The sequence below is a fragment of the Emys orbicularis genome, chromosome 5 (assembly GCF_028017835.1).
Source record: "Emys orbicularis isolate rEmyOrb1 chromosome 5, rEmyOrb1.hap1, whole genome shotgun sequence".
Taxonomy (NCBI): domain Eukaryota; kingdom Metazoa; phylum Chordata; order Testudines; family Emydidae; genus Emys; species Emys orbicularis.
The window spans coordinates 102,637,977-102,661,913 of record NC_088687.1 but is presented as its reverse complement, the minus strand read 5'-3'; the positions used below and the strand labels follow the sequence as shown (position 1 = coordinate 102,661,913).

Below are 23,937 nucleotides of genomic sequence, written 5' to 3'. Positions count from 1 at the left end.
GACACGATAAATCGAACCCAGAAGTGCTCGCTGTCGACTCCGGTAATCCTGCTCGGCGCGAGGAGTACGTGGAGTCGACGGGGGAGCCTGCCTGCCGCGTCTGGACCGCGGTAAGTTCGAACTAAGGTACGTCAACTTCAGCTACGTTATTCACGTAGCTGAAGTTGCGTACCTTAGTTCGAATTGGGGGGTTAGTGTAGACCAGGCCTTAGAATATCAGGGTTGAAAGAGACCTCAGGAGGTCATCTAGTCCAACCCCCTGCTCAAAACAGGACCAACCCCAACTAAATCATCCCAGGCCGTTGTTCAGGTATAAGAGTGCCTTTTTAAGTTTAGCTTGGTTGGCTTGGAAGAGTCTTAAACTAAACCACAAAAAACACTCTCACGTGTGGCACCTCCCAGCCCCCCGCCCGTCCCTATCGCGGGCCGCCGCAATGTCCCGAGCCTCTACGCCGGCGCCTGCCCCCTCCATCTGTCTCACCCGCCCCTCGGCACGGCTTGGCCCCTGCACAAAAGCTGCCCGCTCTCTGGCCCCGAAAACGTGTTCCTTAGAGCTAAGGGAGAGGCAGCAAAGCAGCAACTTCAGGCGACGCTAGTGAGCATGCGCATACGGCTGGCGCGTGCTCAGTAAGGGCAGCAGAGCGGGACGGGTAGCGACCCTCCGTCGCCCCGCCCCGCCCCGCCCCACTCCACAGCTGCGCTGATGGCCCCACCCTGCGACTAAGCGGGGGGAAGGTAACGGCCGCTGCTGTTCCCGCTCCGCTCCGGAAGGGCAGTGCCGGGCGGGAAGCTGAGCTGAACGGAGCGGGTAGGATGGCGGCGCCGGGGCTGACCGAGGCGGCTGCTCAGTGGCTGCGCTGGGACAAGGTAAGGAGCGGGGCCCGGCGCGCTCTCCCTGCCTGCTCCCCAGCCTCGCTGTCCCCGACATCGCCCCGGTCGCCGCACGGGTGGCTGACTGAGCTCCCCGGGTATCATCCTGCGCTGTCGTGACAGGCGGCAGAGTGCCCGGCACGCCCCCTGGGTCATCTGCCTCTGAGCTCTGGCCGGAGCCGCTCGCTCGCTGCCTGCCCGCGGGGTGTGGGTCGCAAAGCGCAGGAAGCGGCGGCGTCCCAGTGCCTCCTTCGCTTTCTTTTATGGAGCTGAGGGAGAAAAACACCCCGCTGGGCTCGGCTGTGAGGGCACCTCTAGAAACACTCGCTAGGTAGGAGAGGGAGAGAGTTGCATCATAAGAACATAAGAACATAAGAAAGGCCGTACTGGGTCAGACCAAAGGTCCATCTAGCCCAGTATCTGTCTACCGACAGTGGCCAATGCCAGGTGCCCCAGAGGGAGTGAACCTAACAGGCAATGATCAAGTGATCTCTCTCCTGCCATCCATCTCCATCCTCTGACGAACAGAGGCTAGGGACACCATTCTTACCCATCCTGGCTAATAGCCATTTATGGACTTAGCCACCATGAATTTATCCAGTCCCCTTTTAAACATTGTTATAGTCCTAGCCTTCACAACCTCCTCAGGTAAGGAGTTCCACAAGTTGACTGTGCGCTGCGTGAAGAAGAACTTCCTTTTATTTGTTTTAAACCTGCTGCCTATTAATTTCTTTTGGTGACCCCTAGTTCTTGTATTATGGGAATAAGTAAATAACTTTTCCTTATCCACTTTCTCAACATCACTCATGATTTTCTCAGGCCTGCGACTGGGAGAAAATAGCTCCATTATGCCTCAAGTTTTAGGCCAAACGTGTTGATTAGAATAATACCTTGACAGAGCAATAATACTCTTGGATGCCTTCCTGCCCTAGATCCCAGAGCCCTTGACAAAGGGAGTATTGTTGTTACCTGTCCCTAGGGCTGGAGAACAAGCATTGCATTTCCAGAACAATTATGAAATCATAGAAATGTAGGACTAGAAGGGACCTCCAGACACCCCACTGTTCTGGAGGGAGAGGGCCCCGCCCCTCAACTGGGCTGGTGGTTAAATATAAAAGTCAGGCTTGATTGAGAGCAGGAACTTGAACTTTGGTTTCCCACATCCCAGGTGAATGCCCCCTCTTTCTCTCTGGTTTTGACCAATAATTCTATTCTGAACCTCAGAAAAAATTTAATCCAAACAGTTCGTTTCAGCAAAAGGTTTGGTTTTGATTTTGAGGAATTGGGGTTGTGTTGAAAAGCTCCTGGCCTTCTGTACAGTGTTACAGAAGAGGAAAGTGAGGCACAGGGATGTGAGGCAAACCAGTGTAGTGTAGAGCTGGGCCTAGAACCCAGATCTCCAGAGCCCCTGCCCAATACTCTTTCTATTAGGTCCCACTGCCTGGCTTCTATCATAATCGCTACTATTTTTTTCAGAGTTGATTTTAATTATTAGTAGCCCCTTCTTAATGATGGCACTTTACTTGGCTTTTGAATATCCTATATAAATAAATTAATGGAGATATCCTATCTCCTAGAACTGGAAGGGACCTTGAAAGGTCATCGAGTCCAGCCCCCTGCCTTCATTAGCAGGACCAAGTACTGATTTTGCCCCAGACCCCCTAAGTGGCCCCTTCAGGGATTGAACTCACAACCCTGGGTTTAGCAGGCCAATGCTCAAACCACTGAGCTATCCCTCCCATGCCATCTGGTTCTTACATTTAGTTTCTTTTCAACAATGTTGTATTTTAATTTTCCTGTTTTGTCCCTATGACATTACGGGGTGCAATCCAGACCAGAGTGGCTGTGTCACCCCTGCCCTGCTACCTGCGGTGCCTCGCAATGCTTTGCTGTTGTAGCTTCCAGCTTGGGTCACTCATAATTAGCCTGACAGTATGCAGGTCGCACCCTGAGTGTCTGTGTAAAGCCACAGCCCTGGTCCGGCGGCTTTGACCCCAGCAGCTTCCAGGAGTCTTGGTTACTATTTGCAGGTGACCCCAACATGCCACCAATCCTGAGTCGTCTCCCCCTTTCTTCCCCCCCCCCCCAAAAAAGAAATGTGTGTTCTGCAGTGTCCAGTCCTCTCCTGGACAGTCAGGATACACTAGGTTCTTTGCCCCTCTAAGGGGATCAGTACATAATAGCTTGTTGCCTTCAATTGAGTTACACAAACAATTCACAACACTGGATTAATTTTTGATTAAAGAACAAAACTACAAAAAGATAGATATTGAGTACAAGAAATGAGGCATTAAAGTCAGAAATGGTTACAAGAAAAATAAAGAGAAAATGCTTTCTAAACTTAAACTAGACTTGGTTCAAAGTGAAGTTCCGTACCACATTTCCAGTAACATTGCTGACCAAACTCTCAGGCCAGAATCTGGCCCCAAAGTCCAGTGGTTGTTTCTCTGGTGGTCTTAGGTGGAGAGAGAGAAATGGGTATGTAACAAGAACTTGGGGTGTTTTTGCCCCTTACTTTTATAGTCCAGTCTCCCTTTCAAAAGCATTTTCCTGAGTGTGATGTCTCACTAAAGTTCTTTCCAGCTGAGAGCAAGTAGACATGGAGTCTGGTGGAGGAAGGAGGCTTCATGGTGTTTCTTTTCACCTATTTATGCTGAAATGTCGATTTTTCTTTCTTCTCCCGCTTGCTGTCTGAGGACTCTTTTTACAGCTTATATGCAAATTGAGGTAAACACACATTCTTTTGTTTGACAGGCCTCCTTAACCAGTTCTAGTTAATCAGGGCTATGTGAGTTTGAATATGTGCCTTTAACATCATACAGGGGATTTCATAACTTTACACATAATGTTGCTACTGTACATACATTTCACCATAATATTACTAACCAGTGAGTCATTAGTTTTCAAATTCTAGCTCACAAGACATATTTTGTACAAATATTATTATTGTAGTACGTAGGATATGAATACAGGGGTGCATCCTTTTGCGTTGCAGGAGAGCTTTATAAATAAATAAGACTCTTTAAAATATAACTCAGAACCCCATACAGTATTTTTCATCTGGTGGTCCTGCGTAATTGGGTCATAATTAATAATGTCTTCTAAGGCAGGGTTTCTCAAAACCAGTCCGCCGCTTGTTCAGGGAAAGCCCCTGGCGGGCTGGGCCACGTCCGCAGGTTCGGCCGATCGTGGCTCCCACTGGCCGCGGTTCGCCGCTCCAGGCCAATGGGGGCTGTGGGAAGGGTGGCCAGCACATCCCTCGGCCCCACTGTTCTAAGGTGGATTGACTTAACTCAAGCAATTTAAATCACCAATTTTAATCATGATCAGCAAGCAGGAAAAATTGTTTAAACCATTGATTTTAATTGTAGTTTTCATTTCTACTTAGGTATTTTCCTAAAGAAAAGTTGTTTCTAATTAGCTGGTAACCATTAAATCATGTTGATTTGCAACTAAGTGTGGTCTTTACATTAAACTTGGTACTTTTTGGCAATGAGGACCGACCATATCATTACTCACTTCTGATGCAATTATTTATCTTAAAACAGATTGTTAATTTTTACATTTTTATTATGTTAAAAATGGGGAAATCATACACTTCTTAATTACTAGACTAATTTTTCACTTGTAATCTTCTAATAGAAATTGGAATTCAATTTAGCATGTGCAAAAACAGCATTTTAAAGTTGTTTGTGTTAGTTGACTAAAACTACCTGGAATGTACTGGATGCATAAGCTTTTTTGTCTTATCGAAACAGGTGTAGCATTTAAAACTAACTGATTTATTAAAGAAAGTAAGTATTATGTGTAGTTAGTAAATTGAAGTAGAATTGGACATTTGACCAATCCAAGAATAATTGGTCAAACATTGGTCAAATAATGTCAAAAATGGCCAAATATTTTAAAGCACTAATTCATTAGAACATTAGCAAAGAAGAGTAAGACTTTGTTGTCTCCAATAGGCTTAGCCTTAGGTACTTACTCTTAATTACAAAAAAAAACAAGTTACTTAATCGCATTTTCTATATTAAAATAACTCAAAGTACAATGTAATGAGAACCTCAAAAAAGAAAGTATAATTACCTTTTTTAGCAATGTTAGGTTGGCATTTAAAAGAGAACATTAGTCATAGAATCATAGAATATTAGGGTTGGAAGAGACCTCAGAAGGTCATCTAGTCCAATCCCGTGCTCAAAGCAGGACCAACACCAACTAAATCATCCCAGCTAAGGCTTTGTCAAGCCGGGCCTTACAAACCTCTAAGATGGAGATTCCACCACCTCCCTAGGTAACCCATTCCGGTGCTTCACCACCCTCCTAATGAAAAGTGTTTCGTAATATCCAACCTAGACCTCCCCCACTGCAACTTGAGACCATTGCTTCTTGTTCTGTCATCTGCCACCACTGAGAACAGCCTAGCTCCATCTTCTTTGGAACCCCCCTTCAGGTAGTTGAAGGCTGCTATCAAATCCCCCCTCACTCTTCTCTTCTGCAGACTAAATAACCCCAGTTCCCTTAGCCTCTCCTTGTAAGTCATGTGCCCCAGCCCCCTAATCATTTTCGTTGCCCTCCGCTGACTCTCTCCAATTTGTCCACGTCCCTTCTGTAGTGGGGGGCCCAAAACTGGACACAATACTCAGGTGTGGCCTCACCAGTGCTGAATAGAGGGGAATAATCACTTCCCTCGATCTGCTGGCAATGCTCCTACTAATACAGCCCAATATGCCGTTGGCCTTCTTGGCAATGAGGCAACACTGCTGACTCATATCCAGCTTCTCGTCCACTGTAATCCCTAGGTCCCTTTCTGCAGAACTGCTGCTTAACTAGTCGGTCCCCAGCCTGTAGAAGTGCATGGGAGTCTTCCTTCCTAAGTGCAGGACTCTGCACTTGTCCTTGTTGAATCTCATTAGATTTCTTTTGGCCCAATCCTCCAATTTGTCTAGGTCACTCTGGACCCTGTCCCTACCCTCCAGCGTATCTACCTCTCCCCCACAGTTTAGTGTCATCTGCAAACTTGCTGAGGGTGCAATTAATCCCATCATCCAGATCATTGATAAAGATGTTGAACGAAACCGGCCCCGGGACCGACCCCTGGGGCACTCTGCTTGATACCGGCTGCCAACTAGACAAGACTGAACAGTTACAGACGAAAAAAACCAAAATTAAACAGAAATAAAACACAGAGCAACTGGAAAAGAAAGTCATTTTTAAATGACTAGCTAGGGAACAGGCCTACTCTTCAAACATCTTGCTTATCATCTTTTGCTTTATCTTTGCATTGATGACCTGTTATACAAATAAAGATGTACATAAAAGTTTGTTCTAAGATTCTAGCCAATCAGTCAGTTTTGTTTTCCCAACAGGTGACATTAGCATGTAGTAAAGTGAGTGATTAGGACATTTAAGTAGGCTAGCTAACAAATGGCACCATGATACAATCAAAAAGCTAGGCCACTGCCTACATCAGGGCATTCTTTGCTTGAATATTTGACCATAGTCAAGTAATAGGCGGTTTATGGAGAGCGCCTCCCAAATGTGGGGCAGCATGGTAGAAAGCATGGAGTTGCTTGTGGGAAAATTTTAACAAGTAGGTTGATACTGAATGACAGGTATTGACTGTGTAGGGCCTTGGGAGTGAATACAAGTACTGTTACCAGATTTGCCCGTTACTTTGGGGTACACTCATTTATTAGGGTTACTCTTATGGGGTGGGGGGTTCTATAATTCTATCAGTGTACTGCTTGTGTCACTTGTGTGTTCATATGGAACTCTACTTCTCCCTCCTGCAAGTCTCCTCCCAATGGAGCTATCCTGCAGGACCTAGGTTCCCCAGGGCTGTGTTCTTCCAACCCCAGAATCAGATGAGTGTGTGTGTGTGCGCGCGCGCTCTCTCTCTCTCTCTAACAGAGCAAGTCTGAGTGGACCGGTCAATCAGCACTCTGAAGCTGACCCCTTATATGTCTCTGGACTGGGTCAAGCAGTATTTCCAAGCTGCCACCCTTATATGCCCCATGGCTCAATAGTCCAGGCCAAGCAGCACTTCCAAGTTGCCACCCTTATATGCCACAGGTACTACACCGGAATAGAGTAAGCCTGAGCAGGCTGGGTCGAACACCACTTCAAGGGTGGCAGCCTGGTATGCCCCTGGACTCAGTAGTCTGGGTCAAGCAGCACTTCCGAGCTGCCACCTTCGTATGTCATAGGTTCAGCATATCCCTATCCCCACTTTCAGGTTACAATTGTTCTGGCAGTAACCCACTTGATGAGCAAACTGCACAGTATTTTTGGGCACTACAGGGATCTTTAGCTTAGGTAAGAGAAGTGTTGCTGCAGAGTAAATAGGGAAGCCAGAAACACAAAAGATTAAAGTTCAGAGAGGGATGGAAGCAACCAGCTTAACCATAAAAGTTATTTATTGAATAATAGTGATAACCGCACAAGGAGAGCCTAAACAAACATAACAGTTACATTATAAAAGATTACAAAAGTCATATATAGAAAACTATACCTGATCAAACAAGTCAGGGTTAAAAAGTTATACCTGAGGTAGAAAAGAAAACCCAGAGAGAGAGAGCTGGGGTCTCACCACTCCATGAAGCTTGAACTGGTCGGGGTGATGGTGGTAGCTGAGGGCAGGAGACAGGCAGAGCCCCCAGCACGATCAGTCAGGAAAAGATGAAATCCCAGTGGAACTGATGCAGAGTTTGGATCCATGCATCAGAACACTTACTTGAGTGTGAGTAGGGGTTTTTTGTAGGGAAACAACAATGGTTCAAGGGAGAACACTAGATTTGTTTATGGGTAAACTGATGACTCAAGGGTTTTCTTTAGGCTAGACCAGGGGGTGGTCAACCTGAGCCTGAGATGGAGCCAAAATTTGCCAATGTACATTGTCAAAGAGCCACAGTAATACGTCAGCAGCCCCCAATCAGCTCTCTCCCACCCCGCCAGCACCCCCCGCCAATCAGCACCTTCTCATCCCTCCCCACACCTCCTGATCAGCTGTTTCGTGGTATGCAGGTGGCTTGCAGGGGGAGGAGTGAGGGCATAGCAGGCTCAAGGAAGGGGGCGGAAAGGGGTAGAGTGGGGGCAGAGCCAGGGGTTGATCAGTGAGCACCCCCAGCACATTAGAAAGTTGACGCCTGTAGCTCCAGCCACGGAGTCGGTGCCTATACAAGGAACCGCATATCAGCTTCTGAAGAGCCGCATGTGGCTCCAGAGCCACAGGTTGGCCACCCCTGGGCTAGACAATAGGAGCTGATCACTTCTAGCTATGGGTGGTGTTCCTTCCAGGGAGCTCACAGTGCAATTAGGCTGCTTCAGTATTTTGGATATCAATCAAGGATTCATTACTAGAATTGGTCTGATAACTGCTGAGCTGGGTGTGTGCAGGCATAGGTTCATTAACCTCTGGAGCAGAGATCCCTCATGATGCAGTGCTTCCCTGCTTTTCTGGTCCCAGAGTTCAGTGTGGTAATCTCTGTTCTCCATTCTGTATGCTAATAGAGATGCCCCCCGTCCCATCTTTGATGCAGATGAGGCTAGGGGAGTTGCCTTAATCCTGTCACCCTTGTCAGGAGGGGTTTAGGTGTGTCTCCCACCGCCTTTTCATTGCTTTCTTTAAGTCTTTCTTCTGATCGGTTTTGGATCAAGCAGAGGCTGGGAGGCGGGGGGGTGTCCTTCATGAGTCAGACAGGCTGGATACTGCGTCCTCTTTCCCTAAGAACACGGAGCTGATTGGTATCAATACCTTATGTTGGATGTGATAATGAAGAGGGAGCCAGTGGAGGGATGCAAACAGAGGGGTGACATGGTCAAAGCAACGGGCATGGAAAGTGATGTTTGCAGAAGCATTCTGAGAGGATACAAGTGGGGCAAGATTGCATTTGTCAAGGTCAGAGAGAAGGATGTTGTATTAATTGAGATGCAAGATGATGGGAGCTTGGATGAGGGTTTTAGCTACATGAATGGATCGGAAAGGCCATATCTTTGAAAGGTTATACAGAAAATATTGACAAGATATAGCAGAGATGTGAGGACCTCGAAAGATCTGAAGTGAAGATAACGCATAGGCTGTGGGCCTGAGTGACAAGCTGGATGGTAGTGGTGTCCACAGTGATCAAGAAAGTAGGTATTCTCTCTGCACCTGCACAAGAAACTACTGCTGTCAAAAGCTGGTTTAGCACTTCAACAAACTCTCGTTCTGCTTGCTTAGCCAGTGACTTTTATGAGGTCTGTCATAATTGAAAAACTACTTAAAATTAAATTTGAAAATAGAAAAATGTACTTAAACATTTTAATACATTAATTTTTATCAACTGCTATCTTCTTTGAAGTTGCAGATGTTCTTGATTAACATGCTGTTTGGTCACTGCGATGATTGAGAAAGGGGGATGAGCCAGTCTGCAACTGTTTTTCACACAATGAGCTCCAAGAATATTTGTTATTGAGCAAACCCAATTTGAATAGCTATAACCCTCGTACGCATACTGTGATCCAAGAAAACACCACTCAGGTACTTGAATTCCAAGGGGCTTGCTTTAATCCCAATCGAAAGTTACAAAATCAGAAGTAAAGTTCACTTCTGATCACTGATAAACTGCATATCACTATCCCAGTTATAACAAAATAAGGTCCTGATCTTGTGAACTGTTATGCATGAAAATGGTTGTATTGATTTTGATGGAATTACTCCCATGAGTCACAGTTTGCAGATAGGCCCCTAGGATACTTTTTCAATACATGATATACACAAAGTGCATTTTCTGTCTTTATTTTCCTATTGTGAAATAAAGTATTTTTTAATATGTAATTATGTTACTTTGTGGGGAGAGCTTGTTTGTTTATATTTTTAAAAAATCCTGTGGCTGTTTCTACACTTTACAACTTTGTGGTGAGCTTTGCACTCAGCAATCCTCTGTAGGATCCTCTATAGGATGTAACTATTTTAAAATCTAACTTTTGTTGCACTTCAGTAGACAATGTGTGCAGTCATGGGATGGATAATTCATTGCACAAGACACCACATATCACATAGCATTGTTGCCCAGTCTAGCTAAGGTACTCTATTGGCACCCATCACTGTAGGATCTGAATGCCTGTGACGTTCACTTCTGGTGTTATCTGGACCAGTGATCTGCTAGGTCACTCCAATTCTTGACCCTGGGAGCCAGCCTTACCCTGCTCTGCTGTGAGAACCCCCATTCCTGGGCTGTTCATGCACAGCCTCTGGCATGTAAGCTGTTCCCAGCTACTCACAAGCGAATGACACTGGCCAATATCTCTGGTCCCAGACACGACCCTAGGAACCTCCGTCTTGCAGTGTCCAGTTATGCCCGCTGGACGCTACAAGCTTATATGAGTTCGTCAATTTAACAAAGAAATTGATATGTACCAGGCTTGTTATCCCAAGGGGAGCCTCTGACACACTTCAAACACACTGCTTCAGGTAGAATAAACAAACAAATTTATTAACTATAAAGATTGATTTTAAGTGATTATAAGTCAAAGCATAACAAGTCAGATTTGGTCCAATGAAGTAAAAGCAAAACGCATTCTAAGCTGATTTTAACACTTTCAGTGCCCTTACAAACTTAGATGCTTCTCACGACAGGCTGGGTGGTTGCTCTTCAGTCGCTTGGTGTGTGTCTGTAAATGTAGGCGCAAGAGAGCGAGCATGGCAAATGTCTCTCCCTTTTATCATGTTCTTTCTTCCCTCTTGGCTTTGAGCCCCTTCTTCCCCCCCGTCCGAGTCAGGTGAGCATTACCTCATCGCAGTTCCAAACTGACCAAAGGAAGGGGGGTGACTCCCTAACAGTCTAACAGATTCTTTTGTTCCTGTGAGGCTGAGCTGGGTTTGCCCCATACCTGCCGTGATGAGGTGTGAACTGCCTCTCTGCTCTTGGAGAGATTTTGCCTGGGCTTATTTTAAGCCAGAGGTCTCAAACTCAGATGACCCCGAGGGCCGCATGAGGACTAGTTCATTGGCCTGAGGGCAGCATCACTGACACTCCCCACTTGCTGCCCCTGGCCCCGCCCCCACTACACCCCTTCCATGAGGCCCTGCCTCTGCCCCGCCCCCATTCCAGCCCCTTCCCCTAAGTCCTCACCCCAACTCTGCCCCCTCCCTGCCCCCAGGGGGAGCAGGAGGGGTGTGGGGTGTGGTGGGGGCTCAGGGCAGGGAGTTGAGGTGCAGGAGGTGTGCAGGGTACGGCAGGGAATTGGGATGTGGGGTGCAGGAGGGATGAGGGGTGCGGCGGGGGCTCAGGGCAGGGAGTGCAGGAGGTGTGCAGGGTGCAGCAGGGGGCTCAGGGCAGGGAGTTGGGGTGCGGGCAGGGCCGGCTCCAGGCACCAGCGCAGCAAGCAGGTGTTTGGGGCGGCCAACGGAGAGGGGCGGTACGTCCGGCTCTTCGGCGGCAATTTGGCGGCGGGTCCCTCACTCCCTCTCGGAGCAAAGGACCAGCCGCCAAATTGCCGCCGAAGACTGAAGCAGCGATGGTAGAGACGAAGTGTCGCAGATCGTGATTGCGGCTCCCCTCTTCCCCCCCCCCCCCCCGGCTCTTTTTGCTGGTTGGGGCGGCAAAAACCCTGGAGCCGGCCCTGGGTGCAGGAGGGGTGAGGGGTGCAGCAGGGGATTGGGGTGCAGTGTGTGGCAGGGGGCTCCAGGCAGGGGGTTGGGGTGCAGGAGGGGCGAGGGGTGCGGCAGGGGGCTCTGGGCAGGGGGTTGGGGTGCAGAAGGGGTGCGGGGTACGGGCTCCGGCCCAGTGCCACTTACCTAGAGCGGATCTGGGGTGGCAGTGCCATGCACCACGGCCAGGGCAGGCTCCATGCCTGCCTGCCCTGTCCCCGGCCCCGCTCCGCTCTGCTCCAGGAAGCAGCCGGAGTCCCTGGGGGGGGGGGGGGGAGGGGAAACAGCACCATGTGCTGCTCTTGCTGCTCCTCTAGGTACCTCCCCCAAAGCTCCCATTGGCCGCGGTTCCCAGTTCCCAGCCAATGGGAGCTGCAAGAGCACGGAGCCCTCTATTCGCCTCCCACGCCCCTGCCCGGGGCTGCAGGGACATACAGTAGTTCAGCCGCTTCAGGGAGTGGCGCGGGGCTCGCTGCGACATGGGGTAGGCGGGGGGGGGGGGCGCGGTGAGCTTGGCGGGCCGCATGAAAGAACCCCACAGGCCGTGTGTTTGAGACCCCTGTTTTAAGCCATGAGGATACATTTTCAGCCTCATAACTACATGCATGAAATTATAACCTATAACATTACTGTAACAATAATGCTCAGTGCATCATGAGCCTTCTGAAGACACCCGACGTGACAAACTTTGCATTGGATACCACACAATCATTTTACAAGGTGCACAAGGTACAGAGCGTCACAGTGCCTCACAATCATTAATGTATTTATCCTTACAACACCCTGTGAGGTAGAGAAGAAGTATTCATCCCATTTTGCAGACAAGGAATTGAGTCAGAGGTAAGTGACTTGCCCAAGGTCACACAGGAAGTCTGTGGCAGAGCAAGTACTCAAGGTCAGGTCTCACAGGTCCTAGGCTAGTACCTTAACCACTGGACCATCACTTGTCTTAATGTTCTGTCTGGCTCATCAGAGCTCAGGGAAATACAACTATTGTAGAAATTTGAACCCAATACTCTTTTTAATATGGAGATTGCAAATGTAAGGGTATTTTAATATGGTGAAGATCTTGTGCACTTCATAGAATGAGATATTATAATTGTTTCGCATGTAACATTCCAAGAAAAGGGGAAAATGCCTCCAAAGTGGTGCACATAATGAACTAAAAAACAAAATAAAAAAAAACCCCAAAGCCCCCACCACATTATGAATAGAGTAAGGTTGTATTCTAGAATTGGTGATGAGACCCTTTCTTCCAATTCCCTCTTCAAAACTCACTTATTCAAGGAGGATTAAAGTAGCTTATTATTAATCTTAAAAAGTGTAACCGTCAGGATGGATGAATATATTCTCTCCAATGATTGCTTGTTTGGAATATATTTGCCCTGATCTTCCCTCCCTTTTCATCCCTTCACTTATTTCCTCCTCCTGTAGTTATTGTATTAGGAAGACTTTAAACTTGTGGGGCAGAGATGCTGCCCTCCTCTCCTCCCTCCCCCCCCCCCCCCCCCGCTTCATGCACATTTGTAATACTATACAAGTAATATTTCAGAATTACTAATCTCCCTAAATAGCCTTTCAGTATGCTTTCTCTTTCAAATTCCTTTATTCGCATAACAGAAATTCTCTCATCTTATATTCTAATATTCTTGTATCTGGCAGACTTTCAAAAGTAGCAAAGATTTCTAAGATTTCAGCATCGGGTTCTCAAACTGGTATGCAAACTGCAATTGGTATGCCACATTATGGGTATAGTATTGGAATAACAATCCATTTTAATAACACTGATTAAAATTATGAAGGTGTTATGACCAATACTTTGGAGTTTTAGATGTGCTATATCAAGTCTAGTCTGAGAATCAGTTCAGTAGAAGAAATGGTAAGGAATGTCACAGTTTGAGACTAAAGTTATAACAAGCTTTTTCAGAATAGCAATATATTGTAATTTTATCTTTCTACAGAATACTAAAACCTCAGAAATAGTGAAGCAACTGGTTGCTGAAAAAAATGCAGGAGAACTACAAAAATGTTTTAGTTCACGGATGGAGTTTGGCACAGCAGGACTCAGAGCAGCCATGGGGGCAGGAATTTCTCAGATGAATGACTTGACTATTATCCAGACAACTCAGGTACCAGGTTCACTTTGTTTTTCTATTATTACTTAACTGCAGGCTTTTCTTCTGCATTCAGTAGAAATGAATATTTTTAATGAAAAAGTAACCAGATGAAATATGGAAATAAAATTGAGCTTAACCACTGTCCAAAACCTCAAGGGTGGTTTTCAGTGGGAGCAGAGTTAGGCCAATGTTGACCACTTCAGAAAACCCACTAACATCTATTGAAATTCTAGTTCTTCTTCAAGTGATTGCTCATGTCCATTCCAATTAGGTGTGCTTGTGCGGCACCGGAAGGCTTTTCCCCTAGCAGTACCCATTGGGTCGGTCTGGGCGCTCCCTGAGGTCGTGCCTTCATGGCGCTGAATATAGGGCCCTACTGACCTGTCGCCACTTCAGTTCCTTCTTACCATCTGTGATGGTTAGCTGGAACACTTGTTAGCTCTTGCTTTGCAAGTGCAACTTTTCTAGTAGTTTGAACTTTTGTCCTGTAAATAGTTAGATTAGTGTTAGATAAGTTTCAGTTAGCAGGTAATCCCCTGTGACTGGAGTCCCAGGGGAGCCAACTTAGGTCACTCAATTAGGGTGAACTGCAAAGAATGGGCAGACAATCCCCAAAGCTGGTGGATATTCCAATATTTAGATTTACCAAGCCAGCACAAAACAGCTTCTATAATACCTCACTCGTTACCCAGAAGCCAACAACATAGTTCCCTTAAAGTAGCCCAGCCTCAGGCCTCCACCCAGATGCCCAAGTCAAATATGATGAGGATTACTGAAAATCTTATTCATCGTATAAAAAAGTTCTACCGATCCCAAAGAATCAGACACATTACCCCCCAGGTTAATGAATACTTCAGATATTACCCATATACACGCTTACAGCCAATTCTTATTAACTAAACTAAAATTTATTAAAAAGAGAAGAGAGTGTGTTGGTTAAAAGATCAGTATACATACAGACATGAGTATAATTCTTGAGGTTCAGATTCATAGCAGAGATGGTGAGCTTTGTAGTTGCAAAGAGTTCTTTCAGAATTGGTCCATAGGTTATAGTCCAAATTATATTCAGGGTGGTCCAGTCAGAGCTGGGATCTCAATCTTGTGGCTTAAGCTTCCCCTGCATTGAAGCATCAAGCAGATCTGAGATGACAGGATCAGGACCCAAGGGTCTTTTATATACAGTTTTCTAGCAGCCACTTGACCATACAGTTCTGGGTGAACAATAGGCTTCTAATGTAACCTTCTGTTTCCTAAACCTCACCGGTAATTAACTACATGGATTAACATAAACTACTTAATGGATAAATTATCTTATCACAAACTTTAAAGAGACACACAGACAATGACATTATTGCACCCAAGATTCATCTAAATGTTAATATTCCCTTTCGATCTCTGAATCAATAGCTATAGTGACAGACAGGAACTGTCTGTTTACATGGCTAGCATTAAACAGGATATGAGTACACGCATACAATTAGCATTACCTCTAATTTCTAACAATATAGGTTTGCATTTCAAAGTTCTACCCTATCTACCATAGAATGGCCTTAATTACCATTCACACACTTTTTTCTAACGTGTCCTTAATTGTTGACCCAGAGTCAATCAACCTGCAAGCTGCTTAACCCTTTCTGGCAATGTGTCACACTTTATATAAGATTTGTTGCAATTATATAACAGTTGTAGCAACAATAGTTTGCATGATCATATTTTAATTAGATAACGTCACACCCTCTCCCTTTATTGCCCCCGCATGCCTCGATCCCTGGGGTTTAAACCCAGTGCAGCATGTGGCGAGTCTAGGCCAAGAAGTGACCCCCATGCTTCCTGCTTGAAGTGTTTGGGGGACAATCACCAGAAAGAATGCTGCAAGATCTGCAGGGGATTTTATCCGAGGACTCAGAAGGAGATGGATCAGCACCTCAAGATCCTTCTGATGGAGGACCCTGGCTCGGCGGAGCCGACAGAGCACCTCAGCATTGGTGTGCAGTGTGCCGGCACCGATGAGGCATGAGTCAGCGCTGAGGAAGGACTTTGCCAGAGACCCTTGGCACCAGCAGGGTTCCCCACATAGGTGTCCCACATAGGGTAGTGGGTGGCACCATTCTCAGTCCCCAGTGCCCCATAAGAGGAGGAGACCAGAAAGGGGCCGCTCCCCCACGCCCAGACCAGCGCAAAAGGAGCCCACCACCCGCATTGGGCCATGTAACTGCTAAATTCTAGTAATTTTCAGTTAATCTAATATAAGTACTGTAGAGCAATCTCTTTATCATGGAAGTGCAACTTACAAATGTAGATTTTTTTTAATTTTTTTTTTATTACATAACTTCACTCAAAAACAATGTAAAACTTTAGAGCCTACAAGCCAAGCACTAAGACAAACAAGTTCGTTTACATTTACGGGAGATAATGGTGCCCAATTCTTTACAATGTCAGCTGAAAGTGAGAACAGGCATTTGCATGTCACTTTTGTAGCTGGCGTTGCAAGGTATTTACATGCCAGATGTGCTAAAGATTCATGTGCCCCTTCATGCTTCGGCCACCATTCCAGAGGACATGCTTCCATGCTGATGATGCTCGTTTTAAAAAAAAAAAGCGTTAATTAAATTTGTGACCTCCTTGGGGGAGAATTGTATGTCTCCTGCTCTGTTTTACCCGCATTCTGCCATACATTTCATGTTATAGCAGTCTCGGATGATGACCCAGCACATGTTGTTCATTTTAAGAATGCTTTCACTGTAGATTTGACAAAACGCAAAGAAGGTATCAATGTGAGATTTCTAAAGATAACTACAGCACTCAACCCAATGTTTAAGAATCTGAAGTGCCTTCCAAAATCTCAGAGGGACAAGATGTGGAGCATGCTTTTAGAAGTGTTAAAAGAGCAACACTCAGATGCAGAAACTACAGGACCCGAACCACCAAAAAAGAAAATCAACCTTCTGCTGGTGGCATCTTATTCAGATGATGAAAGCGAACATGCATTGGTCCGCACTCCTTTGAATTGTTTCGAGCAGAACCTGTCATCAGCATGGATGCATGTCCTCTGGAATGGTGGTTGAAGATGAAGGAACATACGACTCTTTAGTGCATCTGGCCTGTAAATATTTTGCAATGCCAGCCACAACAGTGCCATGCCAATGCCTGTTCTCACTTTCAGGTAACATTTTAAACAAGAAGCAAACAGCATTATCTCCTGCAAATGTAAACAAACTTGTTTGTCTGAGTGATTGGCTGAAAAAGAAGTAGCACTGAGTGGACTGTAGGCTCTCGGGTTTTAAATTGAAACTAAATTGAAATTGTTATATTTTTGAGTGCAATTATTTTTTTTGTACATAATTCTACAAATGTAAGTTCAACTTTCATGATAGAGATTGCACTACAGCATTTGTATTAGGTGAATTGGAATACTATTTCTTTTGTTTCTTTTTTACAGTGCAAATATTTGTAATCAAAAATAAATATAAAGTGAGCACTATACACTTTGTATTCTGTGTTGTAATTGAAATCAATATATTTGAAACTGTAGAAAACATCCAAAAATATTTAAATAAGTTATTTTATTGTTTAACAGCACGGTTAATTTTTTTTTTTTTTTTAATCACTTGACAACCCTAATTTATGTACAAAATTGTTAGCTTAGTTAAAGGAGCTCCATTGCTTTTCCTACTGTCTCAAGCATTAAAAATCTAGGAAATCACAAATTAAGCCAATTTAGTAAATCTGAGTAAGCCTCAATTTGCATAAAAGTTCTAATACCACATACATTCTAGAGTAGATTTGCTGTACATGGAGATGCTGAATAAAAGTAGGGGCCTATCCCGTGTCACTGATTTACTTTGTCCTAAACAGGCTTCATTTTGGTGTTTTTTGAGATTAAAAATAGAATGTATTGACTAGTAGTGATTACTTTTTCAGGCCAGAAGCATGGGAAAAGAGCATCTGTATTAATCATTTTTGAAGTTCAGTAATCCAAAATTATCATTTTTATCTAGTCTACCTGGATTAAATTTTTCATTTGGAATTATTCACATTATAAAACCCATCAGTGGTAGTTTTTTGTTTGAAGACTCTCCATTTTCTTGGTTTTCAATCAATATTTCTTGCTCCCGGAAAATTTTACCCTAAACCAATTTAGAGTACTTTACTTGCCTTTTTTTTTTTTTTTTTTTAAGATTTTAAAATTTATTGCAGCCACATTTAAAAATACTAAGATTGAGTTCTGAGTTTTTTGTCTTTAGGGATTTTGCAGGTACCTTGAAAAGAACTTCAGTGACCTAAAGAAAAGAGGGGTAGTTATTGGTTTTGATGCTCGCGCACATCCTTCAAGTGGAAGTAGCAGCAAGAGGTACTCTTAGTAATCTGTAGAAATGATTTTCTTTGCATGTTATATGGAATGTATTCTAGTTTGGTCACTGCTTCAATAGCATTTTCTTTGGAGCAGTTAGATGTGTGTGCAGTTTGAATGTAAAAATGTGTACACTGTACATCTGAAGATAAGAAATATAGCTTTGCTCTTCTTTGGCATTTTGGTATGAAATACAGGTAAAATCCAGTCTGTACTGCAAATTTGGACCATGTTTGTAACCAGAATAAGGGACAAATGAATTACACCAGAATCAAATCTATATGCTCCTTGTGAGTTTTATTTAACTGTCTAGTGAGAGAATCTCATGAATGTATTTCCAAATAAACTTTTATTGTCATTTAGGTTTGCAAGGCTTGCTGCAACAACTTTCATCAGTCAGGGAATTCCAGTGTACCTCTTCTCCAATATAACACCAACACCTTTTGTGGTATGGTTGTCTATAATTTATTTTTCATACAACATAATGGGGTACTGTCAAGTACAAAAAACTATTATCTTTTTTTAGAAAAAACAAACTGATTTATCAGCTCATTGGTTTGCTACTCTCAGGCTGATTTAAGATCCTAGCTGCTTCAGGTACAGTAAGCCATAGAGGAACTGATTAGGATATGCAGTCAATATTTTACCCTGAACTTCTCAGCTTCTTCTGAAGCAGCCAGTGCTCTGCCTGTTTCTGATTTCGTTTAACCATACTGTTAAATGGAGCTGCTGCCCAGATAGCAGCTCTTCTGAAGGATGGGGATGTGAGAGCCACCAGAGTTTCTGAAGGATATGTATGTCCCTTCACACCTGCCTGATGGGGTACATGTTACTTATTGAATTTTGGAAGATTAGCCGCTACACTTCTGCTTATGAGCAATGGCTGATGTCTTCCAAAAGATGCATATATATTTATAGATAGGTGAGCTTGAATGCCAAGAATCTGGACAATATTTCCAGCAAATAACATTATTTAAACTAGATCAGCTACTAACTAGTTGGTAACTGCCAATGGTATTGGGTATTTCAGGACCTCCTGTACTGCTTAATGTGTTTGCAATATCATATTCCAGTAACTTCTATCTAGTGTTAAACTGGCGCTACAGCAGCACACCTGTCTGGTAGGAAAAATATTAAACATTTCATAGATTGGAACAATAAAGTCCTATATCTCCCATCATCCTTGGGTTACTATGTTCTACAAATATATTCTTCTAATTTCAAGATAGAAGAAAAAAATATTGGTTTTCCTATACAATACTCTTCAATGAGGCCATGCTTCAATGAGTTGTCTTTCAGGAAATTATTTTAAGCCATATGATGGCAATGACTGTTCTTTAATGAGAATATGCTCTTGTAATGGTCATGCTTAGGTCTTTAGTGTGTCTTGTGCTCATACTTTTTCTACATGTTTGCTCATGTAACAGCTTTCATTTCCTCCTTTAACGTAATACTGTGTGAATTTTTCACTATTGCCTGTTCTTGACTGTTGGTTTGCTCCTTTTGGCCATGCTGGGCTGCCATGCAACTAACAAGATCTGGTCCCTAACCCAGTGCACAAAATGCCTACTAACTTTGTGGACCAGTCCAGTAACACAGTGGACTGGCTACTGCTCTCAGGAGACTAGCATTATTTTTAAAATGTCCTCTGAGTTAGGAACACTTCTTGATGGTGACAGTTGTTCACTGTGCTGTCCCAAATTGGAGGAATCTACTGTACTCTGAATTCTGGTTGACCTAAATATTGATACTCTATAGCTCTAATTTTAAATAAACTTCAGTTGAAACGTACTGTGAAGGGAATTAGTTATACTTACATTTCACAGCAGTAAAATGAACTGGGCTAATATTTTTCATATACATTATTTCTTTGTTTTCATTATTTTGGTATATTCAGTCCAGATTTAGTCTTTGGAAAATCAAATATTCTTTGTTTGACCTTACACTTTTATATGACGTGTGGTACTGAATATGCCTGCAGTTAACCAGTCAGGCCACTAGATGGCATGGCTCACAATCAATAAAGAGAATACTGATATTTTCTAGACTTGAAATCATGATTGTATGGTTGCATCGATGGCTTGATTCCCAGAATTTGACAGGATGGAGACTCCAGGATAACTCTCTTTATACTATTGTTTTACAGCCCTACACAATAACTCATCTGAAACTTTCTGCTGGAATTATGATTACTGCTTCCCATAACCCAAAACAAGATAATGGTTACAAGGTATTCCTATATAACTTAAATCTTCCACTGTTTTCAGACATAACTATTTAATAATAGCATTTATAATAGCACTCTGTATGTTCAAAAAGCTATCCAGTCCTTAATCTTCATAGTAGCCCTAGGAAGGAGGGAGGTAAGTAGTATCATCCCCATTTTACAGATGAGACAATGGCTGGCCCAGGGCTATAGTGCAAGTTAGGGGCAGAGGCAAGATTAGAACTCAGATCTTTGTCATTTATCCTGTGTTCATTCCTCCAGAATGTGTTGCTTCACTGTTCTAAAATGTTTATATATAATGTTTTTAATTTTCAATAATCTTGCTGCTTTTTCAAATATGTTCAGACCTTTGAAAGTTTTAAGAATTTTATAGTAACATGACTTAAACTGATGATTTGTTGCATGCATGGAAGTAGTTCGAAGACCAAGAGAAGCAGGTGTTGTTGGGGACTAAAAGTTTTTGACTGCTTTTGCAGTTAAAAATTCTTTTTTAGTACCCAAAAAAAAAAAAAAATCTTCCCTCCCTTCTCCCCCCCCCTCCCCCCTTTGTCTCATGCATAGTGGTTATATATAAAATTAGAGGAAACTATGTAGGTTGATACAATATACTATGGACAAGTATTAACTACCTGCCTAGCAAATGGTCTGAAATTTGGTTTTATCTCTAAATGAGATGAGCCTGATGGTGGTCTACTTGGTTTCCATGGGGGATTTAAATATAGGGTACGACATCCTCAGAAAAACAAAGCTTAGGGAAATCTATATCCAAAGTATGTTACACTGTATTTATTTACTGGAATCAGCCATGAGTTGTTCCAGGATTTAGCCAACTAAAAGCAGTAAAGGTATTCATGTTTAAAATAACCCCTGTGTGTCCTGTGTACCATTTAGGTTTATTGGGAAAATGGTGCACAGATAACCTCACCTCATGACAAAGGAATCTCTCAAGCTATTGAAGAGAACCAAGAGCCATGGCCTCAGGCTTGGGATGACAGTCTGGTTGACAGCAGCTTGCTACTTCATGATCCTTATGTCACTATCAATAAGGACTACTTTAAAGACATACAAAAGCACTGCTTTCACAGGTGAGCTGGTGATGATTGTCATTCTCTTGGTGACCAACCTATATTTTTAACTTGATTTTAAACAAGAAAGATTAAAACTAAAACTGGGGGTGGGGAGTTGGAGGAGCTGGGTTCCAAAACTTTAACTTCTGTCAGTTACATTAACTTCACCCTTAGGCTAGCAACTGCTAAACTCAATATACTAGAAAGCCAGGAATGTATGAAAAATGATGCTGCAATATTACAAATTTAGGAGAATAAGTGGTTTTAGTTCTTAGTTGTATGTGCCTCTAAGTAAAGTATTTAAAAATTATAACAAAAGCATATGGTGAGTGAAAGATAAATAACATAGCAATAGATAGCACTGTGGTTCAGTTTAGCTTCTGCTCCTATGTAGAAGTCCGTTTAAATGCCATTACTCAACTTGGGGTACTGAATGTTATCAGCCAATCATGCATGTTATTCCCCTCCTCTGGTGCTCTGTAGAGCTTATCTTATCTGATGTCTTGGTACAGTCATATGTAGGGCTAGAGATAGGGGTAAAAAAAGGTACCTTTTAATACAAACTAACTGTCTTTGGTTTCATAGTTTAACATTGTTGCAGAGTATTGAGTCATGGTTGTTTCTGAACCCCGTTAAGTGGCACACAGTGGCCATATTAATTTAACATCATCATTAATTTACTTCATTTCAGGAATATAAACAAGGAAACAAAGCTGAAGTTCATCCACACTTCTGTGCATGGTGTAGGCCATGAATTTGTGCAGTCAGCCTTTAAGGCATTTGACTTTAAACCTCCATTGGCTGTTCCTGAACAGAAGGATCCTGATCCAGAATTTCCAACAGTAAAGTACCCAAATCCTGAAGAGGGTAAAGGTGTACTGGTAAATATCTTTTTTTTTTTCTTTTCTTTTTTTAAATATTTGCAATCTATATTAAAAAGTGTTCTCTCCACCAGCCAGAAATTGTCACTGTAAACCTAGGTATGAAATTTTTATAAAATAGTTTTTCATTTTGAGTTTCTATTCCATTCGATTTCTTGAAAAGCTAACAAGGTCATAGTTCCTGTTTAGCTTTTAATGAACTAGTAGTTTATCTTGTTATTAACCAGAAGATTTTTTTTCTTTAGCTCTCCAGTAGAATATACAGTATCAGCATGGAGACTAAAATGGCCCTTAAAAAAAACAAACTGAGAATGTTCCTCCATCTTTAAAAAAGTGTCCAATTACAATAATTTTTTAACAACCTGAATCCAACAGCTGTTAACAGTTAAACTATAGAATAAGATGATACCAAATGAGCTGAGGGGTGAAAACATTATCTAAGGCCTTATCTGCAAACATTCATGGGAGTAACTTGACTTGTGTGAGTAGTCCATTAACTTCAATGCAGTCTCATTGACTTCAATGGGCTTTGAATCAGCCCCCCAAATGTAGAAATAGGTGTAATTAATGTACTCTTCACACTCCCTATCTTATTTTGATGTACTGCTGCTACCCATTGAGATCTCTACAATACTGAGGGTACCCTTGAATGAATTAAGGAGAGTGTTTCTGTTAGCTTTGTGGTTTTGTGGGTTCAAGTGAAAATAAAATGGGAGTGTTACAGACCTATAAGAAAGTGAAAATATTATTTGGAAGTATTGATCCTTCTCTGGTGTTGCACTTTACCGTTGTTTTCTAGACGTTATCTTTTGCTTTGGCTGAAAAAGAAGGGGCTGGAATTATTTTAGCAAATGACCCAGATGCTGATCGACTTCTTGTTGCAGAGAAACAAGAAAGGTACAGTAATAAAAATATGCTGTAGTTCAACCACAGCTATTTGACTTGAAGCCTGAATTAATTCTAGGAAGTCCTGTGGCCTGTATTATGCAGGAGGTCAGACTAGATGATCACAATGGTTCCTTCTGGCCTTATCTTTTGTAGATTCATAGATATTATTGGGAAACCCTGAGATCTTTAAAAGTGTGGGGGGGCGGGGCAGGGCGAATTGATAATACCTATATTGCAATAGCACCCAGAGGCTGTAATGATGATTTAGAGTCCATTGTGCTAGGTAATGTACAAAAAGAAGACAAATATGAAGAGACAGCTCTTACCCCAAATAGCTTAGTCTACTTTATAGTTTATCAAGGTTTTTAAATAGAAACCTTCCGTAGTACACTGCAAAACATGCTTTCTCACTCATTTCATTTAGTAAGTAGTAACTAACATCTTTAATTGCATGTCACTCTTTCATTGACCTCCAGAATCAGGGGGACAGCATAGTTCATTCAGATATCAACCCCCTTCTATCTTTTCCCCAGTTCAAGAATAGGGGTAGTGATTGACTACATATGGTAAGATATTTATCAGACACCTTGAGCCTGATTTTTCAAAGATGCTGTGTATCTGCATCTCCCTTTGACTTCTGTGAGATTTGTAGGTGCTCAGCAACTTCCGATGATCTGGCTACTAGTTCTCAATTCCATTGTAAAACATGCATAGCTGGACATTTGTACCTGTTTAGATTCTGTTGCTGGGGCCACAGAAAGTGGGGACCTGCCACATTTGTCAGATGTGCCTGTAGCCTATGTGACTTGTAATTCTGGCTCACCATCCAGTAGTCCCCTTGAGTGACCAGCATCATATAGACAGCTTCTGAAAAGCTGTACCAGATGATAGAGATTCAGTTGGAGTGCA

At 43.1% G+C, this 23,937-nt stretch overlaps 1 protein-coding gene across 1 annotated transcript in view; it reads left to right on the top strand.

The window, feature by feature from the left end:
- The first annotated feature begins 765 nt into the window (after window positions 1-765).
- Window positions 766-23,937, top strand: part of PGM2 (phosphoglucomutase 2) — a 34,013-nt gene continuing 10,841 nt past the window's right edge. Inside the window, exons 1-8 of the mRNA XM_065404834.1 lie at window positions 766-867; window positions 13,459-13,626; window positions 17,859-17,965; window positions 18,329-18,413; window positions 20,112-20,195; window positions 21,084-21,277; window positions 21,951-22,140; window positions 22,940-23,037. Coding sequence (XP_065260906.1) covers window positions 814-867; window positions 13,459-13,626; window positions 17,859-17,965; window positions 18,329-18,413; window positions 20,112-20,195; window positions 21,084-21,277; window positions 21,951-22,140; window positions 22,940-23,037 — 980 coding nt within the window. The 5' untranslated portion in view covers window positions 766-813. The remainder of the gene's footprint in view (window positions 868-13,458; window positions 13,627-17,858; window positions 17,966-18,328; window positions 18,414-20,111; window positions 20,196-21,083; window positions 21,278-21,950; window positions 22,141-22,939; window positions 23,038-23,937) is intronic.